This window comes from Pogona vitticeps, chromosome 1 (genome assembly GCF_051106095.1).
Source record: "Pogona vitticeps strain Pit_001003342236 chromosome 1, PviZW2.1, whole genome shotgun sequence".
Taxonomy (NCBI): domain Eukaryota; kingdom Metazoa; phylum Chordata; class Lepidosauria; order Squamata; family Agamidae; genus Pogona; species Pogona vitticeps.
In genome coordinates this window covers 318,448,040-318,475,713 of record NC_135783.1, presented here as the reverse complement: position 1 = coordinate 318,475,713, position 27,674 = coordinate 318,448,040, and the positions used below count along the sequence as shown (strand labels likewise).

Here is a 27,674-nt window from a genome sequence, read left to right as displayed (position 1 = left end):
TCAAAGCTGAGTGTATTCAGTACATCTTGAGACACTGCTATCAGTATACAAACATCTCATACCAACAGGACCCAAGATCTGAAATGGACGGTGATAGACAACAAATTTATCAAGAGTTGTAAAGATTTCAATTCTCTCAATTTTTTTAATGTACTGAGATAACTGAATATCCTGCAAATAAGAAAAGGCAAATCTAGGTGCTTGAACAAGTACTTCCGTAATTTCACCTGATAGTGGTGTAGGAATGGAAGCCCACAAAGTTTCATGCACAAGCACCCTGGGATCTGGGGTTATATATTTGTTTGTGTACTCTGTTGGGAGACTGTAGAGCAATTAGCAGCAGAAGCAGTGCTCCACATCTCTTATGGCTCATGGGCTAGAGATGAGACATGGGAGATAAATGATACAAACATGGCTACAAACTTGTTCACTAAAGTACCATGGCACTATATCCCTGGTGGAACCTTTAATTCTAGTCCTTTTGTGTCTGTGATTAGATGTTGTGACTCACATTTTATGAAACATCTAACTCACCCAGTGCAATCATGACACTAAAACCTAGATTAAGCTTAGTTGCAGAAGACTTGGCAAGGATCAGGTTTGCACTGTCTCTCCTTCCACTATCAGAAAACGTTTCAACCACAATTCAGAACATACTTTTTCAAGATTCAGGTGTGGACATCCCATCCTCTGTCCCCAAATGCTTGTGGTGAAGAACAAGTTAACTTCATTTCTGTTCAGTCCAGAAATATGTGGATCCACTGACTAGTCAATATAGACTCAAAGCCTATTTAGACAGTCTAAATAACAAAAGTCTAAACATTTCCATTCTTGCACATTTACTTATCCTACATAGAGAACATCTGATTGAGAATATTCATTGCAGTTCGTTCGTTCGTTCGTTCGTTCGTTCAATTTATACCCTGCCCCCCTTGACAGCGTCTACTTGGGGCAGCAGTTCAATAGGCACTGCTGGGCAAAAGGCTATAATGGAGTACACACAGAGCTACCAAAGCAGCAGAGTTTCATCTAAAATAGGGTTGAAGTAGACATATAAAGAAAATGGCTATGACTGTACAACCTTGGTCCTCTTTTTTTTGCGATTTTGTTGTCTTTCACCCATAAAAGATGACCTCTGAAAAGGGGAGCTCTCCCCTTGATTTGGTATGCCAGAAAATCAGGCTTCCAAACCCTGGCAAGAGCCTCCATTGATGGGAGAGATTGCTTCTTTCATAAAGTCACTTCCTATGTGTAGCGGGCAACAGATATGTGGCAAGAGAGATTATGGCACTCCAGCAAGCTCCTCTAATTCTTCCTTTTCTTTTAACCCTGCTCAGAAGGCCTCCCTAAGTCTTGCAAGAGAGAAAATTGTGCTGGAATAGCCATAAGAAAGACCAGAGAAGTATTAACATCTATGTGAGTAAACATAAATGTACAGTTAAGAAACTAGAGCAATTAAAAATTACTTCTGAGCCATTTACAGGCCTGTACCAGCTACAGGTGCCCGACAGCATCAAGCATGGCCATAGTCCCCAGAGAGCTATCACACTTCAATTACTATCACTAACATTAGTCATTACTGAGGCTGGCTCGAGTCCCCAGGGAAAGCAGCTTGTGATGACAATACCCAGATTCTCCCTGTAAAGCAATTCATTAGGCAAAGCGGAACAGCTGGGACAGGCACGTGCAGGTTTGAAGAGGGCCCGCCCCACTGGGACCTCTGGCTCAAGACTCTCCGGCTGGTAAAGGAGGGGATCCACCCCAACCCCCACGACAGCTGTAAAGCCCTCGGGGGACACTCCATGTTTAATCACTGCTCCTTAAGCTCAAGGCATTTGATTGAGAATTTAAACTAATGGCACTCCAGCTTGCGGCAGGTTATAGCAGGCATCTGATAGGGGCTTGATGACATTTTTTTATCTTGTTCTAGCATACAGGAGTTAATGAGGCACTTAGAGATTGTCACAGAGCTCTAGTGTATATATTACATTGTACATACAAGAACCCTTCAAGACTAAGCTGACGGGATAGAAAAGGAAGCTGCTGTTGATCTCTGCAAGCCTTTATATTCAGAAGAAGTTAAATTGTTTCAAGAAATCGAGAATCTGGTCCGAATGCTGCTATCTGCATGATAAAGATCTTTATATATGGTATGTTCCAAAAATAAACTCCTACGTCAATCACAACTAAAGTAGTAATCCTATGTACATTTTCGTTACGAATAAGTACAGTAAACCTAGGGGAACTTATTCTTGACTAAACATGCAAAAACATATACTGTAACAGTATATGCTCTGATTATCATCATTTGTTAAATCTTCCACCCAAAAGCCAACAGCCTTTTCACATATCTACTAGTCAGGACCGTGCAATAATAAATACCACTGTACAACATTTGAAATACAAGTTTTAATTTGATTTCAAATCACCATCCTCTGTGACTTTGTACTCACAAACAACTATTTCAAACATATTCATGGCTGACCTAGAGCAACACTTTCTTAATTGTTACAACCAAAGCCACTCCTCTGTTTAATGTGCATTCATGACATTTTCCTGATCTGGACCCATGGAAAGAAACCCTTAGAGAAATTCCACCAGGATTTCAATAACTTTCATCTGAACATCAAAACTCATCCTTGGACAATCTATGTTAACAGGTGCATTTTCTAGACACGACTGTAAAACTAAAACATGGACATCTTAACACCACACTATACCGGAAATACACTGATTCACTTACTCGCTACTACTGAACATAAACACTGCAACAACTGTACTGGATTGTGTATCCCAGATGTAATTTGCTCTTTAACAGATCTACCTTAAAAACTTCAAAGGCAAACGAGAGGATCTTAACTTATTGTCATGCTGTTCTTGTCATCCATTGCCTGGAGTAATTCACATAACATTATAGCTACTTACAAACCTTCCTATAAAGGAATGGTCATTAACAATTGTAAAAAGCCAGGTAAAAACAAAAGTAAAAAATAAAAAAGGTAAAGACTTGTAAAAAGCCAGTATTCTTAGTATAATTAATATTCATGTTGTCCTACTATTGTTATTCTATGTCAGAGGTTCTTACATCTTTTGCAGTAAAAGCTTCAATGAAATATATCTGTATATCAAACAGGCTATCACCCTGTTGTTAAAGGGTGTTGCCCACTGACCTTCTTACCAACCAACCAACCACAATCTCTGTTTTTTGATATTATATATAAATATTTGCCATAGTAGCTCTCTCTCTTATGTCTGAGAAAGTAGACTCATCCGTAGTAGGCTCATATTAAAATATAACAGTCTTTAAGGTGCCACCAAGTTTTTGTCTTTTTATTAGTTCTATTTTTATTTTGTTTTTACTTATACTTTTAAAAAAATGTTTCTGAGGAAAGAGGGATGGAGAAAAAAACTCCCATGAATACCCAGATCCTTATTACCCATTGTACTTTATGTTCTGGCCTATATTGCCATTACTTTCATATATTTAAATCTAGGTGAGTTGACAAACACTACACCACTTGCGATGTGATCAAATTGTGTTTGTGAAACCCAGATGACCTGAGGTCAGCCGATTTCTAACATCCAAAATCTCTATGCATATAGCAGATCTTGACAGCAATTTAAGTGTAACATGTACCCTGTTTCCCCTAAAATAAGACCTAACCTGAAAATAAGCCCTAGTATGATTTTTCAGGATGCTTGTAATATAAGCCCTACCCCCAAAATAAGCCCCAGTTAAGTGAAACCCCCACCCTTCACCATTGTGCAGCAACCAGAAGATGGCATGACAGTATTTGAATAAATGTAGATTATTGTGCATCAAAAAAATTAAACATTCCCTGAAAATAAGCCTTAATGCTCTTTTGGAGCAAAAATTAATATAAGACTGTCTTATTTTGGGGGGGAACAGGGTAGAACTGCACTTACGAAGTGAGAATGTGTGCCCTGTTATTCCAGAAGATGCCATGCAAGTATCAGTGATAAGTTTCAAAGTTAGCAGCCACTGACACAAGCAAAAGGAAATGAGCTATCAAACAGTCCATTATATTCCAACAGAGCCAGGAGAGGCTTTATTTTAAGCTTTTCATTCTTCACTCTCTGAATCTGGTTGGCAGGAGAATATATCAGAAGCGCTGGACCCCGTGCACTTTCTTGGTGTTTGACAACTGAATGAGACATTCTACAAAAACATCATGAATAATCTTGAAATGTCAGAAATCCATTTTGCAGCACCAAACACCTAATAGTCCTTATACTAAGACAAGCAACAAAGTCTCAGAAATGTCTGTCACAAAAAATTCAATGATCACTATCAAATAAAATGATTTGAAGTAGAAATAGTAAACACTGAACACTTGGCACATTTAAGAGTGCTTAAAAAAAGCACTTTCTCCTAAAATCTCCTTCTACAAGCAACAAAAAAACTAATAACATTTGACAATTATGATGCAGTCTCCCAAGAAGTATTTAATCTAGAAACTGTAGTGAGACAGTTAGACAATGTTTATTATACTACATGCAAGCAATTCGTACCTATGTATAGCAGCATTTTTGTATTATTAGTTAATCACATCATACTATATCATGAAGCAGCTTCTTCATTGCTTTCCTTTTAATTATATACAGTATAGTTCAGTCAGTTATTAGTTTACCAGTGAGACAAAAAATAACCACCACTATCTAATCTCAATTTTTACCCCAAACACTGCAACCTCATATTCTGGTAGGTTAATGCTAACCAAAGGGTGAACCCTACACTGCCACTAGTAGCCAAGTGTGTTCTTCCCCAAGAGAGGCCTGTAAAACAGGACAGTCACTGACAGCAGTACAATTACTGACACAGATACAGACTTTATGGACATGTTTATCTCTGCTGTAAATCCACACTCTCTCTCCACTCCGATTCACAAGTCATAAAGAAATTGCAGATAATGAAAAAGTTGGTGAAATTTACAGCATGTCGGAAACCTCAGACAGCCAGAAGAAATTAAAGAGCTGACTGAGGATAAATCACACAGGTACAATTAAAACTTCCTATACCTCCTTCACTTCTAAAACTGGCATGCAATCCAATAGAGGTGATAAAAAATTGGGGTCATGATCTTCTGGCCGCAGGTAGTTAACAACATTATATGTCAAAATTAGCCAATTCAAGGGTCCTACGTTCATCCTAATTTTAAACTGGTATTTGCATGGTTTGCTCATGCAGCAGCATTATTTTTAGAGCAATGCAACAAAGAGGCAGGTGATTATCTTGCTCCTTTATAGGTGAATAGCACAATTAGTATACATTAAAATAAGACCCAAAATTATCAGAACTGGGCTGAGAGAAACCAGGTATGAATAAGAAAACTTAAAGAAAATATTACAGGTGCTACTGTCACAGTGCTGCCATTATTTTGAGGTGGGGGAGAAAATCAAACAAGTATTTCTCTATCAATAGAAAGTTTCTGTCAGTGAAATAAGGAAGGATGGGATATTTATGGATCACCCCTTCTTACCGTAGTTCCTGTGGCACCCAAAATTACCCCAGTGGGTTGGTGATGCCCCAGAGCAGTATGGGTGAGTCAATGATCAACGAACTTTTTCTCATTCCACTGACAGACATGTTTCTATTGATGGAAGAAAACTAGGGATCCTGCCCTGAGTTACTTTCTGTTTCCGTAGCTCCTTAAGCTGGGTTGTATAAATCCTGCAAGACATCATAGGCATCTTAGTCAACTCTTAGAGAGAGGTATCTCTTCCACCATGAGAAAAAGATCCATCTATCCATCAATCTAACTGAGCATTTATATGTCACCTTGTACCAAAAGATCTCAGATCGCTTGTAAACAACGAGCAATGCAAAAGGATTCAAAGTGACTTCAAATCATTAAAAACACATTTGAACCATGTACTGTAATAGCATATCTCTGTAACCCAGCTAGGCTATTTCTACTCCTCCAAAGCTTTTATGAAAAAACAGGTTTGAACTTTTCACCAAAACACCAGTTGGTACCAATGGGGCCTCTGTGGAGAGGACATTCCATAAGTGAGGCGCTTGGCTGAGAAGGCCCTCTCTTATATCTCCACAGGAATAAATCTCATGCAGGAGAAAAAGCATTCGGCTAGAAACCTATGAGAGGTAACATATCCCTGGGCATAACCAGGAATATCAGATACTAAATATTATGTACAGAGGGCTAGTTTCTTAAAGGCCTATACTGCTTCCTATTTTCTTGCACAGGCTCCTTCCACTGAGGTAGCTCTGGGAAGGTAACTACAAACCCCGGGCACAAACGTGGTCCCCAGTGCCCCTATTCCAATTTTTAATTTTTTTAAAAAAAATCACTGGCTCAAAAGGTCCCTTTGCACCCTATATGGGAGAATTTGTTCACATTTTGAGGGTCTCACAGATTGCCACCCATTAGAAAGTTCCCCATTTCAATGCAAGGTCATGTGTGAAGGTACCCAACTTGCATGCAATGAGATAAGTGAATACGCAGGGAGGAATCAAAGTAGGGAGCTCTTTAATTAGTGGCAATCTGCTGCTGCAGGTGATGACATTTCCCTTACATTGGCATGACCTCTGCAAGTGAACTTTGGTTTCTAGCAAATACAACCTAATGGAAAACTAGAGAGTGCCACTGCTTCTGAGTCAGTCCCATCACTTAGCTCTGGTTCAAAGCAAACAACTGGGCTGTGAATTAGTCAACCATACCTCTTCTAGATACCAGCAAATACCTTTACTAAAGTATAATCTTTAGTTAAAAACCTCTCAAGAATGGGACAGTATTGATATTCCTGGTATTTCTCCTTGGGCAGAATGTTCTACTGGGCAGATTTCACTCTAGAAAGTCTGCCATTCTTCAGGAGAAAGAACCCTCTAACTCTGTTGTTTTTTTGTTTTGTTTTGTTTTTTGGTATGAGATATGTTGGGGCACATATGATTCCTACACCAGGTTTTCAATGAAAGAGACAAATGAAGATGGTAGACAATAACTCTGATTTTCTAAATTCACAAACACAATTTTATGTACTGTATTTATTTGTTTATTATGGCCAGGTGACCAGTTCGACACAAATTTATGGATAGTATACCCTTCTGTTATTGGAAATATCTTTTATTGTATTATAATACAAAAATAGAAATAATCACAGATTTCATCTCATGTACAGAAATATTTACATATCAACAACAGTACATTATATTATTTCAAGGTCTTCCTTGGACTCCCAAAGCTATAAAGTAGCTTCTAAATATGTGTAGCCTTGTATCATCTGAGTTGTCTTAATCCATATCAATCAGATGGCTTAGCTTGAGATCAGCCAGTGAGTTTCATGACTCAATGGGGACTGGAATGAGTGGAGACATGGATATCCCATGTCTCAGATTCACTGGATTTTTTTTTCTGAAGTAAGCATGCCAGACTAATGCATGGGTTTCAGTGTTTCGAAACAACAAAGCCTTGTCTGTTCCTATGTATTTAAAAACATCAGCCTCAACTCCTACATCTCAATACCTTGCCAGTGTGGTGCAGTGGACAGCCTAGCAGATTAGGAATCAGGCAACTGGGGCTGAAATCTCTGCTTTACCATGGAAACTCATTGGGAGGTGGCAATGCTAAAACCAGTCCTTTAATAACTTGCATACCTGAAAGACCTATGAGGATCCCTGTAAGTCAATGCAACTTGATGACACATGACAAAACATACCTTTTATGTGCATCAGATACGTGTACAGTACCTGAAAGCCAGACCTGATTGTAGAAAAAGAATTCCCTATCTTTTTATTCTATCAAAAAATCAGTATCTAGGGCCAGGGATAGGAAACCTTTTACTCTTCAGACATCCTTAGATTCCAGTTCCCATCATTCCTGACCACTAGTAATGTTTGTTTAGTTCATGGGATTTGGAAATCAAAGGCCTCTGGATGGCCACAAATTGCTAATCTACACAGTAAAAAACATAGAATCAACAACCATAGTAGACATCATATCAGAAGTATCATCTATAAACAGAAGAGGAGTGAGGATCAGTACATCAACCTTTAAGACTAACCACAGACACAGTAAGGAGGCTGGATAGCTCAGTGAGTTGGGTATATGGCTGCAGAGCCAGAGGTCAGGCATTCAGTTCTCCACTGTGCCTCTTAATAGAACAGCCAGGTTAGGGTGATCAACTGAGACACGGGACACCCATGTTTCCACTGACTCCAGTCCCCACTGAGCCATGAAAATCACTGTGTGATCTCAGGTCAGTCACACTTCTGGTACTTCTCTACTTGACAACAGTGGCAGTTTTAAAAATTATAGCTTTGTAGCCAGAACTAAATGCCAAAATAAAAACAATTATTAAGCCATAGAAAGAAATTCCATGTTTTCTACTTGTGAAGCAGCCAACTAAACTTAGTAACGACTGAGAGAACATTGGCTTTTTTTCCTTGAAACCTTTGTTTTGAGATAAAGCAAGTTCCACACTATGTGAATCTGGATAATCATTATTGGGTAAAAGTTGGTAATAACACACTGATTCAGATGCAGGAATATATGGAATATTTTACCAAAATGAGTATTTTTGTTCATGTCAAGAAACACAAAAGTTTAAAATACACAAAATGAATTCATAAGCAAAAGAACATGAAAGAATGAACAAAGAAATGCTGCAGAGCTATGTAATAATTGCTGTAAATAATTTCAGCTGAAGTAATTTGACTATATTTAAGAACAGATGGCACCTTTGAATTTAATAAGCTAATTCTCTGAGGTGAAACCAGCTTTTTCTGAACCATTGCTCTGCACATCGCAACTCTTCTATTATTTAAACTTCAAGTTTGGTTTCATTTTATGCTGTATTACACAAGCAGCCATTGTACATACCACAGAAGGGTATTTCTGATTAACACTGAAGTACATTTCCTCCTTCAATGCAAACATTTTCAAATAAATACTAAGCTGAGCCACTATCTGCCATTAAATCCTCAAATTAGACAGAATAAGGAAAAGAGAATGCCGAGTTTCCTCTGCTACTAAGCACTCACTGTAGCCTTACAAAACCATAATTTGTCTCAGTGCAGGCTGAGCACTGGCTTTTGAACATAAATACGGACCCACCCACCCACCCACCGACCTATCTCTCTCTCTCTCTCTCTCTCTCTGTCTGTCTGTCTGTCTGTCTATCTGTCATATCGCCCATCTAGGTGAATCTACTCTGGGTGGTTTACAGTCCAAAAAAACAATAACATTGAAAACATCAATTAAAAAAAACTAAAACTGTAGCGTTCTCTATTTATTAGGTCTATGGTTCATGTTATATTATGTAATGGTCTATGTTTGTTATGTAATAATGGTTCATGCATATTAATGTTGCTGAGAGGCGGAGCTGAAAGAGATGCTATAAGAGGCAGAGTCTGAGTCAGTCAGGGAGTCAGTAGAGAAATGTAAGAGTCAGGCAGTAGAGAAAAGTCATAGAAAGTAATAGTGTGTGTAGTTTGGGAAATTCTGAGGTGTGATTAGCTACTGAAGATATTTATGAATCAATCTCTGTAATCAATAAACCAAAGTTTTATTTAAAAGAACTTGAAGAGTGGACCTGAATCTTTCTGAGGTAATGGTGATTTAGGGATCACCTGGTGGCAGCAGTGTTAAAGAGGAGAGTGTTTGCCTTCATGTGCTCTGAGGCTTGAAGGTCAAGCAAGAAGGCCACAAAAACAAGCAAACATAATCCAAGATGGAAAAAACAGGAAAAGAAGTTAACATCAGGAGGGCCTGCCTGAAGAGCCACGTCTTTAGTTTATTCTTTAAAAACTCCCAGCAAGGGAGCCAGGCAGATCTCAGGGGGCAGGATGTTCCAAAGGTGAGGGGCCACTGCCAAGAAGGCCTGGTTTCTAGTCTTTTCCTTCCGGACATCTCTCAGAGTTAAGCCCTTCAGCCGCCCAGCCTGGCTAGAATGAGTGACACGGATAGAACTATGTGGAAGGCGGCGCTCTGACAGGTATCAAGGTCCTTAACTGTTTAGGGCTTTATGTAACCATTAGCACCTTGAAATCAATGTGGAATCTAATGTATAACCAGTGGAAGGTGGCCAGAGTGGGGGAAATACGATGGCATTTTTTCACCCCAGTTAGAAACCTGGCCGCCGTGTTCTGGACCATTTGAAGTTTCCGCATCAATATCAAGGGAAGCCCCACGTAGAGTGCATTACAGTAGTCTAATATCAAGACTATGAGTGCATGGATAAGTGTAGTGAGAGCCCCAACATCAAGATAGGAACGCAGCTGGACAATCTGTCAAAAATGTAAATAGGCGGCACGGACCACAGACGTTACCTGGGATTCCATGGCAAACGCTGGGTCAAGATGGACCCCCAAGCTGTGGACCACACTTTGTGGTGAGAGTCACTCCCCCAAAAGAGAGGGAGCTTCCCAACCCACTGATGACAGGGGCGACTACCCTCAGACCTCTGTCTAGACCAGGTTCAACCTCAGTCCATTCTCCTGCATCCATTGCAGAACAGCCCCCAGGCAGCACTTAAGGAACATAACGGCATCCACTGCCAATGGAAAAAATGAGATTTAGATAGAGCTGAGTGTCATCAGCATACTGATGACACGAGGCACCACACCCCCGGATAACGCCCCCTAGCGGCTTCATGTAGATATTAAACACCATTAGAGAGATGATTGAACTCTGCGCAACCCCAAAACTGAGGAGCCATGGGGCTGATACATTCTCCCCAAGCAGGACTCTCTGAGAACGATCCTCCAAGGAGGACTGGAGCCAGGCAAGAGCCAGACCACCAATCCACAACTCAGAGAGCCTCCCCAGGAGGATACTGTAGTCTACGGTATCAAAGGCGGCTGAGATGTCCTTGCTTTGGCAAGGACATCTCAGCCGCCTTTGATACCGTTCTCCTTGACATTTTGCCCCTGTCGGCCTCCCTCAATACAGTGGACCCTCTACTTATGGAATTAATCCTTATTGGAATGGTGGCTGCAGGTCTAAAAGTCTGTAGGCCAAGTCTCCATTGACCTACAATGCATTGAAAACCGATTAATCCCGTAACCAGATATTTTTGTTCTATTTTTGTTCCATTTTTTTTTCTGGTCTGTACGTCGATTCTCCGGCTGCAAGTCGAATCTAAATTTTGCGCCAGAGAGGTCTGTAAGTCGAACCGTCTGTAAGTCAAGAGTCCACTATAAGTCATCCAGCAGGGCGACCAATGCCATTTCCATACCGTGTTGCAGCCTGAAGCTGACTGGAACGGGCTTTTGGGAAACCTTTTGGTTTCATCCAAAACGGACTGAAGCTGATCAGCCACCAGCAAATGTATAGATGACATTCCTCAACAATAAGTATATACTAACAAACAATTATACGTAGAACATAGTAAATATATTACAAGTAGCAACTATAAAAAGAAAGAGATTGGACATAAATAGGTCAAACAGATACAGTAAGCGGAGGCTGGATAGTTCCACACGTTAGGTAGCTGGCTGAGGAGACCGAAGTCAGGAGTTTGATCCCACTGTGCCTCCCAGAAGATAATCCAGCCTGGGAATGGTTAGAGTGATGGTGTAAGACACAAGAAATCCATGTCTCCACTAATTTGAGTCCCCACTGAGCCATGAAACTCACTAGGCGACTATGGGCCACTCACCTTTCCTTACTCTGATTTACCGTTCACGTTCTGATCTATACCTTTCACAACAGCAGAACAACTGCTTCTAGCTATTTTCTCCTCCTCCTTTCTAAATTTAAGTGTGTTTCTTAACCTACATGATTATCCCATTGCATGAAGCCTAACAATAAACTAGTAAGAAGGATCCACTGACTTGTTGGCAAAACACAAAAAGCAAAGTGTGCTGCTTATATACCACCCCATAGAGCTTCAAGCTTGAGCTGGCTACCTGGGACTGAACCCCAGGTCATGAGCACAGTTTTGGCTACACTATAGTTGGGGGGGGGGAGACAGAAAATATTGCCACACTTTAAAGACTTTTAGTTTCATTTCATCGTGAGTTCTTGTGGATGAAAATACACTTCCTCAGACAGCACTGATGTGTAACAGTCCTGATGATGCCGGCCGATTGCAGTCTGATCTACATCCTTATGTCTCACTTCTAAGTATATGGAGAGCCAGGTGGCAAAATTCCCTCTAACTTTCCAGAGCACTGTGTGGAGGCTCTTCCCTGTGCACAGGAGTTCTGGCAATAACCAGAAGCAAATGGGTGGGAACACTGGGTCGGCTGCGCATGCTCGATGCTGTGCACCTGCACGGCTTACAGGAAACATTCCCAGGTGGTTTAATGGATAAAGTATTGGGGTAGGACTCAGGGGTTAGGTATATATGTCAGGAGACCTGGTTTCAAATCCATGCATGACTATGGAAACTCTCTACGATTGACAATGGAGAACATCTCACATATCTTGGAAAACCTGTTAGGATTCCTGTAAGTCAGCAAGTTAACAAAAAAAGTATACATCTGTTTGCATTTTAGCAATTGACTGACACGTTGCCTTAAAGTGAAACTGTATCTCTCCCAGTGAGAAATAAACAAAACTTAGCCTCTTTTCCCAGTAAGAAGGCAAGTTGAAAGGCAATTTACTCCATCCCTTGCACTGGGGAATCTACAATCTAAACCAGGAATATACATACTTCTGTATTCACTCTAGTATTCTAGGTAAAGGTAAAGGTTCCCCTTGACAATTTTTGTCCAGTCGTGTTCGACTCTAGGGGGTGGTGCTCATCCCCGTTTCCAAGCCATAGAGCCAGCATTTGTCCGAAGACAATCTTCTGTGGTCACATGGCCAGTGAGACTTAGACACGGAACGCTGTTACCTTCCCACCGAGGTGGTCCCTATTTATCTACTCGCATTTGCATGCTTTTGAACCGCTAGGTTGGCGGGAGCTGGGACAAGCGACGGGCGCTCACTCCGTCAAGTGGATTCGCTCTTACAGCTGAAGATCTACAGACCTTACAGCACAGAGGCTTCTGTGGTTTAAGCCGCAGTGCCACCACATCCCTCCTAGTAGTCTAGAAGCAAGAATTGTATTTTACTACATATATTGACCATTCCACAACTGGTTTAAGCTGTACAATGAACACATGCAATTCAGCATAATCCAAGGTATTACATATTTCCCGCCCCTGAGACGTGTATCTTCAAAACTAGCAATTGGTAGGGTTTGACAAAATTAACAGTCACAGTCCACCAAGAGATTAAGGATTGCTTTTTGGAGGTCTTTTCCTACACCACTAGAAAAACTAAAATGAATATGATATACTTGTACAGTAACTGCAATGGTGGTGCTATCACTGCAGAATACCCCATGCCCATGCAAGGACTATACAGTGGTGCCTCGCTTGACGAGGATAATCCGTGCCGTTGAAATTGCTGTTAAGCGAAATCCTCATCAAGTGAAATTAAAAAGCCCATTAGAATGCATTAGAAACCGGCCAATGCGTTCTAATGGGCGAAATACCTCATCGTGAAACAAAGATCCTCCATAGGGCGGCCATTTTCTGGTGCCTGTCTTGCGAAAAATGCCTCCTAAAAACAGCGGGAGGGGGGATTTTGAGAGCCGGCAGCCATTCTGAAAACCGCCGATCAGCTGTTGAAAAAACATCATTTAGAAAAAAATCGGTTCCAGAAGCAGGGAACCGATCATCGCTAAGGGAAAAAACTCCATTGAAACATTGTTTTGCAATCGCAAAAACATCATCGTGAAGCAGATCATTGTTAAATGGGGTAATCGTCAAGCGGGGCACGACTGTACTATCACAGTATCCCGCCCATGACTACCAGGACATTGCTGACACTTCATGTGCACTGCCACACTGCTGAGAACTTTTTCTAGCTGGCGGTGACAGCCATACAGGTGGGCTGGATAGCTCAGTGATTTAGGTACAGTGGGCTCTTGACTTGAGAACTTAATCCGTATTGGAAGGCGGTTCTCAAGTCAAAAAGTTCTCAGGTCAAATCTGCATTTCCCATAGGAATGCATTGAGAACCATTTGATCCGTATCTGCTCTTTTCCGTCCATAGAAACTAATGGGAAGCTGCTATTCCGCCTTCGACCACTAGAGGGGGATATTTTGTTTCTTTTTTTCTTAGGTCAAGAAAGGTTCAGGGAAGGCAGAGAAAATACAGTCCAGGCAGTACAGTACCAGGCAGTCTGAAGACTGTCTCCCAATCCACTCTCTAAACGCTGGGAGGAGTGAGGAAGCAGACAGGCACCCTTTTCACTGGCCAACAGTTAACTGAAAGTTCGCATTTTGCACTTTCCCTGCCTCCCACATGTTTTTTTTTCAGTTCTTAACTCAAATCTAAGTATGTAAGTCAAGTCAATATTTTCCTATGAGAGCGGTTCTTAAGTCAAAATGTTCTTAACTCGAGCCGTTCTTAAGTCAAGACCCCACTGTATCTGATTGCGGACCCAGAGGTTGGGAGTTCAATTCTCCACTGTACCTCTTTGACAAGGCTGGACTCGACGATCCACAGGGTCCCTTCCAGCCATGCAGTATAAGAGAGTATGGATTACATGGTTTGTTCCCCCCTCTCCATCCCTGAAGTATGAGACTTCTGGAAGTTTTATGACTTCTTACAAGGGAAACTGTTTACCACTCTTCAGTTAAACCCTGATAAGGCTGCTAGAATTTCAATGTAATTGCTTCAGAAGCTGGAATCTTGGCCTGTGGACAAGTCAGCTGGTCAACAATTATGGATATGGATAGGGGACAAGGCCCATTCTGTAGTGGCCTCAGTATGATGGAATATCTTCCCTTAAAAAGCTTGCTTATTCCCCCTCTTGCCCATTTCCTAGCAATCTCTCTATCTATTATTGGTATTTGCTTTAGGGCTGAGCTTTCTATGGCTCCTGGGCATTTTCTGAAGGACCAAAATAAGCAAACCACAAGAAAATAATCCTAGGTACAATCAGCAATTATGTATACATAAAGGGCAGAAGCATTTCAAATGCAGCGTAGAAATGCAGCAACAGAATTATAAAAAAAACATACATACATTTTATACATTAAACTATAAATGTAAATCTTAAAATTGAAATGAAATTTTAAACCACCAGCTCCTGAACAAACTTTCAAAACTACCTTCAGGGGAGAGAGAAAAATAATGGGGGAAAGAGTGCAACCCCCGACTCTGAAAACTCCCAATGAGCAGTTTATTAATAATTCTAAAAAGAAATGTTATAAAAGGCACAACAGCACATTTATAAGAAAACAATTTGTGTTAACCTGTTACATGGCGCCAGTATCTGATACCATTTTTTGAAAAGAAATTAACAAAAAAATAATAATGAGAATACTATAGTGAGGCACTCTTATCTAAATCTTAAAGACTACAAACAAATATACTTTCCACTTAATAATTCTATGAAGCTTTCTGCTGCCATCTAGAGGTTATTAGAAAGTAAATTTTGTTCTCATTCTGATTCTTTGGAGAATTATTTCATTACCTTACACACAAAACAAAATACTCAATAGCCAAAGTCCTGTTGCCTCATGAGTCAACTTCTCCATAAGGTCCATGGACCTATTCTATCTGTGTCTTACTCTAGAATTTACAGTGCATTTGAGACACTAAATCGCCCTTGATTCAACAGGCCTATTCTAGTGCAATTTACTATGTTAAGCAACAGGATTTTGGCCAATATCAAATAAACAACTTCATGTTAAAGTAATGGAAGTGTTTTCAGCTACCTTTCTTTGGTATTTTAGTTATTTGTTTGCAGTTTTAATAGTGGGTTGCATGACAGGGACAAGAGAGACGCACTTCCCAACAAAGTGGATGAGACACAGAACAGTATACAAAGACATTTGTACGCTGGTGCAGCCACATCAGCTGCACTGATTGTTTGGAAAGGAATTTGTATGTATTGCTTTGATCAGTGTGACATAATCCTGGGATGGGCAACTATGGCATGTCTGGATGGGGATTTTGCACCCCTTCACGGACCTTAAAGTAAAGGTAAAGGTTCCCCTTGACAATTTTTGTCCAGTCGTGTTCGACTCTAGGGGGCGGTGCTCATCCCCGTTTCCAAGCCATAGAGCCAGCGTTTGTCCGAAGACAATCTTCCGTGGTCACATGGCCAGTGCGACTTAGACACGGAATGCTGTTCCCTTCCCACCGAGGTGGTCCCTATTTATCTACTTGCATTTGCATGCTTTCGTACCGCTAGGTTGGTGGGAGCTGGGACAAGCGATGGGCGCTCACTCTGTGACATGGATTCGATCTTACGACTGCTTGGTCTTCTGACCCTGCAGCACAGGCTTCTGCGGTTTAGCCCGCAGCGCCACCACGTCCCTCACGGACCTTAATTAGTGGTAAACCTTGAAACACCCTTTAAAGCAAACATTTTCTGTTGGTTATAAAGAAATGTTAAGGTGGTTGCTAAATATTGCAGTGCAAGTGGGGTGTGCAATTTGTTGGTGAATTTTGGCAGCGTTGATTTGGAGAAGGTCCTGCAGGTTACAAAAGACGATGTGAGAGTCACATGAAGCCCATGTGTTGCCCACTCAGAGCGTACAGGTCAAAGGGTTCATATGAAGGCACAACAATGAAGTCAAATACTTTTGCAGAAACACATTTCTCATGCCACATACGGTAACCTATAGGTAGGTACTTGAGAGCTCTGATATCTAAACTAAGAAAAAAAATACGGAAGAGGTGCTTTATCATTTTTTCCCCCAATGTAAATGAAGAAAAGCCTCTTAAACATGAATTTGCACTGACAAAAGAAATCTATTGTTTCCCCGAAAATAAGACAGTGTCTTAAAATTTGCTCCAAAAACGCATTAGGTCTTATTTTCAGGGGATGTTTTATTTTTTTCATGTACAACAGTCTACATTTATTCAAATACAGTCATGTCATCTTCTTCTGGTTGCTGCACAATGGTGGAGGGCGGGGTTTCACTTAACTAGTGCTTATTTTTGGGGTAAGGCTTATATTACAAGCATCCTGAAAAATCATACTAGGGCTAATTTTCAGGTTAGGTCTTATTTTCAGGGAAACAGGGTATACAGAAATCCCCTTTCTGTCAAATTGGCCAGGAAAATATTCTTCAAAAATGTCATAAAGTCTGTTATCAGCAGCCAATGAGAACATCCAGGGGAAAGCAGCAATGCTGAATCTGTAAAAGTGTATGGATAGGTTTGAACTCAGTGAGGAGTGCTTTTCTTTGCTTCAGCTGTTGCTTGTGGGAATGGGAGTTTCCACTGCCCTCCATCTTGTGCTGTGATGCCTGCCTGTCTCTGTACCTCCATACTGTATTATTAACTCTTTTCCTTTTTTACTTTATTTTTTGGGGGGTTGGTACTTTTTTCATTTATTTGAATTATTTTGGTGCTGTCACAAGACAGCTTACCTGTGCCAGCATGCCTCCTTGGGATTATTTTTAGGTCTCCCTTCTCCCAATTTTTATGTGAATTTCCCCTTCTCTCTAGTCCTTCCCTTCCCTTCCCTGGACTGTTTTTAGCAGCCTCTTTGGTCTTCCTACTGCTGCTTTGGACTCCGAAAAAAGAAGAGAAGCATCAAGTTGTAGTGGAGAAAGAAATTCTAATAGCCTTGGTTGGTGGGGGGCTTTGGGGACTGTTTCGTTTGCTTCTGTGGGGCTGCATGGGCTGGCGTGGGGCAGATTTGTGACTGTGCCAACACACCACTGGGCTGGGCATCTGCATAAGTCTGATCATGATTTTTCTTTCTCATGTACTGTTGCCTTGCCTTTGCTTTTTTCCAGTAGTTTTTATGAATTTCTTAGGGCAACGCTTCCCAAACGTGGGATCCAGATTTTCGTGGATTACAACTCCCAAGCATCCTGGCCAACATAGCTATTGGTGAAGACTTATGGGAGTTTTAGTCCAAGAACATCTGGAGACTCAAGGATGGGAACCATTACCTTAGGGTTTGCTTAGATGAGTGGCAGAAAAAAATGAATAAGGAAACATGAAATTACTTGAAAGAGGTGATCCTTTTAATATAACATGAAAGAACTGCTGCATGAAAAATATTAAAATGTAAGAGCCCTCCTCCCAAGGAATGGAAATGAAACAAATATACCAATGGTTTTTGTAGGTTTTTCGGGCTGTCTGGCCATGTTCTTGAGGTTTTTCTTCCTAACATTTTGCCAGTCTCTGTGGCCGGCATCTTCAGAGGACAGGAGTCAGAACCCAGTCCGTGCTATCAGCACAGATAGAGTTCTGTGCTCAGAGCACAGAAAATATAGCCCAAAAAACTACAGCAACCATCGGATCCTGGCCGTGAAAGCCTTTGAGAATACAAATATACCAATGTTTGCAGTGCACATCCTTAACTACAACTCTCGGAACTCTACTGATAACACAGCAATTGAGCACGCTGAGTGTGGGATTGTGGGAGTTATAGTCTTGAGATCATTAAGGTCTGCAGAAGATCTAGCCAAAGGATTTTAATTGAAACATTCCAATAAAATCCTTTGATAACTAATGCCATACATCCTAACACTATAGCATCTTGCAAAACCTTTCATGGGGCCATGGAAAAGCCAAAATAAGACAATCAAAGAGAACAGAATCTTCACTGTATGCAGAAACCACCATTAAAAAAATCTAAGAAGGAAGAAAAGTCAGAGACTTTTGGCAGGTGACTCAATCACTCCTTGTGCAACAGATGACAAAACACATTATTATACTTCATGAGTTAGCATTTATTCCATGGTTTGTGTCTGTGACTCCAAATTTGTAAAAGGTTTAAAACTTCCCCATGAACAGACTGGTGTTGATATTAGAGGGGGTATGATGTTGAATCAGGAATGAAACATGGAGAGACAGGGATGTATTTCAGTAAAATGTCACTGATCACCCTTTTTGTATGGTGTGGTCCAGGTGATGAGGTACCTAAGAGATTCTACAAACCCAGAGAAATTAATAGGATGCGTAGCTAGTTCCTATTACCTTCAAGCAGGGCAAATTATCTTTTGGACTACAACTCACCAGGTCCTCTAGTCAGCATGACCAGTTACACTAGTGGGGATTCTGGGAGAAGTAGTCCAATCTCAAACACTTTATAAGTGTTAAATCACCTGGTGACTTATCAATATGTTTCTATCATGTCACATCATACATATAAACTTAGTAAACATTTACGTCCTTCCTGCTCTGCTCAGTTGTAACAAGTATAACATTACAACCCTGAAACAAAAGATATTTCAGTAGCTATATACTACTTACATTCATCCAAGCCCAACTGATATGCCAGATTCTGAAGACCTCTTACTTTCTCCATCAGGTTTGCTGTGGTGAGACTCCCCAGCTCTAAAATGAAGGTAATTCGATACTTGCCATTCAATACTTAACAATGATCCACCATAATGTATATATAATGCTACCACTATACTACTGTATTAACTGTCATTTCTTAAAATATACTTTGTACAATAATTCCAACTGTTTACCTTAAGATCAGACCTCTCTGCTTCACGCAGTTGCTCGGGTCCAATTAAATGTACACAAATGGATGCATCTAACTAGAATTACCAATTAGTTTAAATTAAAGATTAAAAGATCAAATCCCGGACCTCTAGTGAGTTTTCAACGGTGAGTTTTCAAGCCATAGGAACGCATTGAACGAAGTTTCTATGGCTTTTTTAGTCCCGTTTAGCGATGTTTTCGCATAGCGAAGGTTAATCCGGAACGGATTAACCTCGCTATGCGAGGCACCACTGTAATTGTCATCAAACATCAACAAGAGAAGCTTACCTTTTAACATGTCAATATCATCATTTTCTAATTCAGCCATCCATTTAGGAGGAGAACTTGTGATGGGCTATGAAAAAACAAATACATATAACAAAGATATATTATGGAGATATATAATATCTCAAGCCAAATAACCAAAAATTATTTTCTTATTAAATACAGATTGCCTGTATTTTATCTACATCCATATTGGCCAGAGTACAAAACACATCTCAAAACAAAATAGTGGGAAGAAGCAAAACTCAACATTCCTTAAGGAAGAAGTTTCTTTATTCTTTAAAGCCTTCGTTTCATTGCCATGTAGAAGGAAAAGAAACATTTTAAGAAAAAATAAGTAGGTTTAGTTCAGGATGTAAATATATTTTTGATAAATTTCTATTCTAACAACAAAAATTTGCAAAGGGCAACAAATACAGTAGTTAAGTTGTAATTCAGTGCAAGATATGTATGTCTACCCACATCGATAAGTATTACAAACAGCACCAAGCTATTCTTTTTTAAAGAACAGTTTAACATATTAAGACTTTAAACATGTTTCTGAATAAGGTTTGTTTGCTTGTCTTTGAATACTAAGGGCTAAATACAACTGTTAGTCCCAGTGAATCAAAGGGATTGTTATAAGGGTCTCTTGCTGAGACTAACAACTGGATATAGATTGAAGCTTCAACTGACGTAACATATAATCAGAATATATAAGTTACACAGATGGCCCAAGAAAGTCTAAGCATAACAGTATTATACATCATCTAACAATATATATAATCAAATAACAGTATTAATATCTAATTTGTTGACTGTCAGTGGCATCCCTAAATTAGTACTATCCTACTACTCATCCTACATGCAACAGTGTTCCGTGTCTAGTCGCGCTGGCCACATGACCACGGAAACTGTCTATGGACAAATGCTGGCTCTATGAGTAGGAAATGGGGATGAGCACCGCCCCCTAGAGTCGGACACAACTGGAATAAATGTCAAGGGGAACCTTTACCTTTACTACTAATAAGGTTGCTGCCCAGGCAACCTAGCTGCAATATCTTTGCTTAGAAATAGTTCCTCCTCAGCCCCCTGTATTGAGAAAGACAGCCTCTGCCTGTTTGATAAAACACATTAGGTTTTTCAAAAACAATGAGAGGCAATTCTGGCCCATTTTTCTTTCATCTGCATAGCCCTCTGAAAAGCTGCTCTAAAAGGGTGGGGAAATTTCAGAGTAGCATGAAAGGCAAGGAGTGGGGGGAGGGGCTTCAAGGTTGGGGAGAGGAATTTTCAAAGATTGGTTCTCCTTGTCTTTCTTCCAGCAGAGAACCTCTGCTCTGCTGGACAGCAGTCCATTTGGTGAATGGCTCTATCAATCAGCAGAAAGTCCCATCTGGATAGACATGTACAGGACTGCACATTAAGCAAGTTGGAATTTACTTACACTTTTAAAAGAAGCTGCAAATTCAGCAACACCTGGTACTGGAAACAAGAGAGAAAGAGCACAATACAATGCTTCAGCGTCATTCTGTCATTTCATACTTAACTTACTAACTCAACCAACTAAATTGCTAGAAGCATTCAGCATCAAGGATTATTCAAGGATTATTCATGCACACCAAGATGTGTCTCTATACATTGAGTTCTGCCACTATCTCAATAGCAATATTATTTTGTTTCTCTAACACCTGCATGCGCTGCTCAGGACTGTTTTTCGCTTTGCCCCAAAAAATGCAGCTTCATGCTGTTTTAACTGGAGCACTTATTCAATAATCCTACACATGTCTCTTCAGAAACAATTCCCACAATGCTCAATAAAACTTTATAGATAAGTGCACTCAGATGGACTTCAGAGGACCCACGTGGAAGTCATCACTGTAAAAAAGTTCATAACGAAGGTGGTATTGATCCAGTCTAAGAATGGTCACAAGTTAATGCTTTACCTACAACATGAATGGAGTCTTGTATAGATATACACATGCCACCCTGTTATATTTGATACAGCAAATGTATTTGTGCTGTCAAACCTGCTACATCTGGAAGACTATATACTTTTTTTGAAGTGGTGAACAAAGTTATTGACAGATATACTCATCTTTCACTCTAATTGCAAGATCCATTCACAAGTATTTTAAAGCAGGTGTAACGAACGAAATGTATTGATAATCTCTTACTTGTCAAAAGGTGCACATCCCTGATTCAGACTTAACTTTGCTGAAGAACACTTGCTAGATTTGTTTTTCGAAGCTTGCCTTATTACAGGAAAGAAACAAGTTGGAAGATGAGAGAACGTGCTATCAAACAAACTTTCTCTCCTTTAAATGCTATACTGTAGCTCCCTTCACTGTTCTTAACCATCAACCTCCTCTAGTATGCGTGTCTTGAAATTTTTCTATGTCCCCTCTTTATATATATTCCAATCCCATCATCTGGACAGCAACACAAAGAAAAAGGAACATGTTCTACACGCTTCTCTCCTTTTCTATTCACACACAGCAACACTAAGAAGCATGCACACAGAACCACATATTTAAACCTGGAATGGATAACGTAAGTTTTTACACCCATATATCTTAACATTCTGAGAGTACTGTACAGACAGACACTCGGTGAAGGGACAAAAAGCATCTATACAGTAAAAACATGTTAGACAACCAAACCAGCATTATAAAATATTGGATATATTTTTTAAAACAGGGGCATTGATAGATTTATAAATGATAATAGAATTTTCAGCTTTTGCATGCATATGCCCAAAAACGTCCTTTCCCTATGGCCTGGTGCAAAGCTGCACCAAGACTGTATTTGGTAACTGTGTACAGTAACTAATAACCTCTCCCTAGATGCAGGTTACAAAGCCAGAACAGATCATGCCTGCTCACACAGCTTCTTGCACTTTGAACTTGAGTATAACTTACATTGCTCTGGCCAGAGGTCTGGTGATGCTCGATCCAACTTTTCAAAGCTCAGCAATGAGGCTTCCAAGTCTGTGCCTAGAACAGTACCATACATTTATGAGATCATACAGACACAGAGTAAAATAAACATACGTAGAAGCCACTATTTCAAGCCAATTAGCAGTAATACAATTTTAGATGGGATTACACCATTCATTCAAATCAAAGTCAATACAGAACCCATGAGTAGAAAAGATATTGAAATCTCTGGAAACATGAAAACAGGGTAATTTCCTCCTGCTTCCTGCATAAGCTACCTAAATGGTGGTCCTCTTGAACACAATTCATCTTGAAAATCTCAACCTCTGCACAAACACAAATGACTGTGGCGGCAACAGATATTCAAAAAGATACAAGTTCTAGGCCTACCCTCCATCAAAAAGGAAACTATAAACCTGGATTCATGTGAGCATTTGTCCCGCAGTTTGGCATGTTGCAGGGGAGGATTGGTTCATTCTTTTTTTCCGGTGACCACACAACAAGAGGTCTGATTTGCCTGAGGGTGCACCCAATCCCTTTATTTTGGGGGGGGGGAGCTCAAGATGTGATTGTAGGGAATGCACAAAAAAATCAAGCCTTGCCCTAAGATTGCTACATTAATTTCAGCTACCACCTTATTTTCACATATATAGGACCAAGACATGCAAATGAACAAAAATTATTTCTGAGTAAACATAGCTGGATCCATCCATCCATCCATCCATCCATCCATCCATCCATCCATCCATCCATCCATCCATCCATCCATCCATCCATCCATCCATCCATCCATCCATCCATCCATCCATCCATCCATCCATCCATCCATCCATCCATCCATCCATCCATCCATCCATCCATCCATCCATCCATCCATCCATCCATCCATCCATCCATCCATCCATCCATCCATCCATCCATCCATCCATCCATCCATCCATCCATCCATCCATCCATCCATCCATCCATCCATCCATCCATCCATCCATCCATCCATCCATCCATCCATCCATCCATCCATCCATCCATCCATCCATCCATCCATCCATCCATCCATCCATCCATCCATCCATCCATCCATCCATCCATCCATCCATCCATCCATCCATCCATCCATCCATCCATCCATCCATCCATCCATCCATCCATCCATCCATCCATCCATCCATCCATCCATCCATCCATCCATCCATCCATCCATCCATCCATCCATCCATCCATCCATCCATCCATCCATCCATCCATCCATCCATCCATCCATCCATCCATCCATCCATCCATCCATCCATCCATCCATCCATCCATCCATCCATCCATCCATCCATCCATCCATCCATCCATCCATCCATCCATCCATCCATCCATCCATCCATCCATCCATCCATCCATCCATCCATCCATCCATCCATCCATCCATCCATCCATCCATCCATCCATCCATCCATCCATCCATCCATCCATCCATCCATCCATCCATCCATCCATCCATCCATCCATCCATCCATCCATCCATCCATCCATCCATCCATCCATCCATCCATCCATCCATCCATCCATCCATCCATCCATCCATCCATCCATCCATCCATCCATGAATGAATGAATGAATGAATGAATGAATGAATGAATGAATGAATGAATGAATGAATGAATGAATGAATGAATGAATGAATGAATGAATGAATGAATGAATGAATGAATGAATGAAACATAAAAGTCCACATTTTTGGCTTGGTGTCTTAGCTATGGGGTCTCAGTCCCAAGATCAGAGATTATTTATTCATTTATTTTTTTATCCCACCTTTCTCTTTAAAAAGGACCTGAGGCAGCTGACATCCATAAAAGACAGCACTTAAAACTAACAACTAAAAATAATCAAACAAATATCATATTAAAAAACAGTGAACAAAAACATATTCAAAGCAGTAAGGTGCAATAATCCACTTAACCCCATTCACGCAGCCAGTCACTCAGGAAAAGCTTGCCTGTAGAGAAAGGCCATTGCCTGCTTGTGGCATATCTATGTTCTGTACCTGATCACTTAGGGCAAAGCGCTATTCTAACAGGTTTACAGTAAGACAACATAGCAAACCTTCCACTCCATATACTAATATTAAACACCTCTAAATAGTAAAAAATAATAAATAGAAAGCCCAAATGATGGGCGAAACAGGATACACATACAAATGCAGCAAAAGCCCCTCTTTGGTTGCAAAAGAAATCCACTCCTAAATTCCCTGTTCGCAAAAGGTGACAGGGGAGTGCTCTCACTACTAAGTCCCAGTCCATCTCTGGAACTTCTTTCACTTCAGAGAGCAGGAACCTGATGCATCTGTTTACTGGAAGTCAAGCTCATCAAATCTCCAGGGCAAAAATTGCTCAGTACAAGTCTGCTGCACTGCCCAACTTCATTGAACAGTTGTTTAACACTGTAAACAAACAAGAGCAAGATCCATAGCATGCTGACCCCAAATTAAAGTCCCACATGGGACAAGTCCTGCTGTGCTAGCCTAGGACCTGAGCTTGAAGTTCTTTGGAGAGAATAAGGAGAGATCAGGCAAGAGCCACTTTTGTCAACTGCAGGCAAACTAATTAGCCTTGAAGTTGCCAGAGTAGAGGAGATATGCCATTTGGGTGTGAGGATCGTGCAGAACGTCATATCCCTCCTGCTCCTGTGCCAAGGTCTTGCAATCTCAAGACCATGGATTCTTTTATTGATCTTTCTCTTTTCCTGTTGCCATCAACTTTATCCAGCATTATTTTTCCCAGTAAGTCCTGCTTTCTCATTATGTTTCCAAAGTATGACAGCCTGAGTTTAGTCACATTTGCTTTTAGACTCAGTTCAGGATTAATTTTATCTAGAATTAACTTTTTTTTTTCAGCAATCCACCCATAAAACTCTTCTACAAGTCACTATTTTAAAGTAACTGACATTTTTTCTTATTGGCTTTCTTCATTATTCAGCTTCACATATGTACATTATAACTGGAAATACCACAAAATACTGTACATGACCTTGGCCTTCACCTCCACCAACATATCCTTACACTAAGGATCTTTTCTGTTTCCTTCATAGCTGTCCTTTTAATTCTCACTTATTTCTTAGCTGCAGTCTCCATTTAGATTGATGATTAAACTGAGGTACAGAAAGTCTTTAACAACAGCAATTTCTGCATTGTCAACATCAAAGTTCTGAAACTCTCCTATGGGCATGATATTTTGTCTTTTTAATATTCAACTTTAATCTTCCATTCACACTTTCTTCCTTAACCTTCTTCAGAAGTCATTTCAATTCATTGCTGTTTTCTGCTGGTAATATGGTGTCATCTGCATAGAGTATCTCAAATTATTGAGTTTGTCTACTAATTTTCATTCCTGCCTCATCTGAACCTAATCCAGTTTTTCACATGATATGCTCTGAGTATAGATTGAACAAATGGATAAAATACATACTTGTCTAACACCTTTGCTTACAGGAAACCATCCTATTGCTCCATATTTTGTCCTAATGCTATCTTTTTGTCAGTAGCTGCCATGTGGTGATGAAGTTTGAGTGTGTAAGAAAAATTGAGAGCAAAGTCATCCGGAGGCTAAATCAAATTACAAGTCTGGACTCCTAGCAAAGGTCCTCCAAAATGAATTGGTCAAACCTCAAATGTTAGATTAAGGTGCATCTACCCTCTCTAGGATTAACAGTAACATCAGCAGAAGAGAGCAGGTAGCTCCAATGGTGATGGAAGCAAAAAAATCCTCAACGACAACTATTGAGCAGCAGTGGTAATGGAAGGTGACACCAAAGGAGTTTATTTCACAGACAATGGTACTGAAACTCAAACTAACTTTTGTTAGTACTGCATAGAAAAAGTCAATAAGCCACTTCCGAGGCTTCCATATTTTAAAAATGCGATAATGAGCCAATCTAGGATGAAATGGGCAGCACCATCGAACATCATTCCAACACTACTGTACTACCCAAGAGAGTGACAACAGACATGGAACTGCAGTGGACCCTCGACTTACAGAATTAATCCATATTAGAACGTTGGCTGCAGGTCGAAAAGTCTGTAGGTCGAGGCTCCATTGACCTACAATGCAGTGAAAACCGATTAATCCATAACCAGCCATTTTTGTTCCATTTTGGGTTTTTTTCTGGTCTGTAGGTCGAGTCTCTGGCTGCAAGTCGAACCTAAATTTTGCGGCCAGAGAAGTCTGTAACTTGAAAAGTCTGTAAGTTGAGCCATCTGTAAGTTGAGGGTCCACTGAGTTTGCGTGCAAGCACCCACAGTCTGCCACAGATCTACACTCTCTCTAAAGTGTCCAAGAAAAGGATCAAATCAATCTGGATCTTAGTTTAAAACGGGAATGAAGAACGTGGCATCCCCTAGACGTTACAATTCAATTTCCATCATCGCTCATAAATGTCATGGTTATGGGTGAGCATGCAGATAGATGGTCATAAAGTTCCCAATCATCAAAACATAATGGTCATTTCTGGCTCTGAGCAGCCTATGTAAACTACTCAAAAAAGCAACCTTCCAGACCAAAGCTATTCAATTTTATTCAGAAGTAAATTTCACTCCAAATTCCTGCAACTTCACACTGCCCCATCCAAGTACGCATGCTCAATTCGAAGTCGAAAACAGCAGAAAACTACAGCTCTACCGTACCGACAGGGGAGATTTGACACCATCCAAACACCTCTTTCCTTATCAGTACAGTATCTCTCACCTTCGGTAGAAACCGCCATCTTAGTCCATCACGTGACATGCAATGCCCTCCCCACTTCCTTCGCGCGGGAGTCTAAACACCCCGATGACCCCTTTTCGAACAGCTTGGTCCCGCCCCCTTCTCTCTCCAGCGGTCACGTTAGGGAGAAAGGAACCATCCAATCAGGCCCCGTTTAGAGGAGGCGTTTACAGCCCTGTCGCTGTGGCTTGTAAAAGGCATGGCGGATCAAACAGGGATAGGAAATATCTCATTGGCTTGCGAAGCATCGGTGGGCGGGGAAGACGGAGGAAGGCGCAATGCC

General features: G+C 40.6%; 1 protein-coding gene across 2 annotated transcripts in view; it reads right to left on the bottom strand.

Moving 5' to 3' along the window:
* Nucleotides 1-27,604, bottom strand: part of LIN52 (lin-52 DREAM MuvB core complex component) — a 74,562-nt gene extending 46,958 nt beyond the window's left edge. Inside the window, exons 1-5 of one of the 2 annotated variants that reach the window (XM_072986415.2) lie at nucleotides 27,374-27,604; nucleotides 22,628-22,702; nucleotides 21,154-21,191; nucleotides 19,734-19,800; nucleotides 19,206-19,289 (exon numbers count right to left, since the gene is read on the bottom strand). In XM_072986415.2, the coding sequence (XP_072842516.1) occupies nucleotides 19,206-19,289; nucleotides 19,734-19,800; nucleotides 21,154-21,191; nucleotides 22,628-22,702; nucleotides 27,374-27,392 (283 nt within the window). In that variant the 5' untranslated portion in view covers nucleotides 27,393-27,604. Of the gene's footprint in view, nucleotides 1-19,205; nucleotides 19,290-19,733; nucleotides 19,801-21,153; nucleotides 21,192-22,627; nucleotides 22,703-27,312 lie in introns of both variants that reach the window. The other variant, XM_072986414.2, reaches the window with a different exon arrangement.
* Between the last annotated feature and the right edge of the window lie 70 nt (nucleotides 27,605-27,674).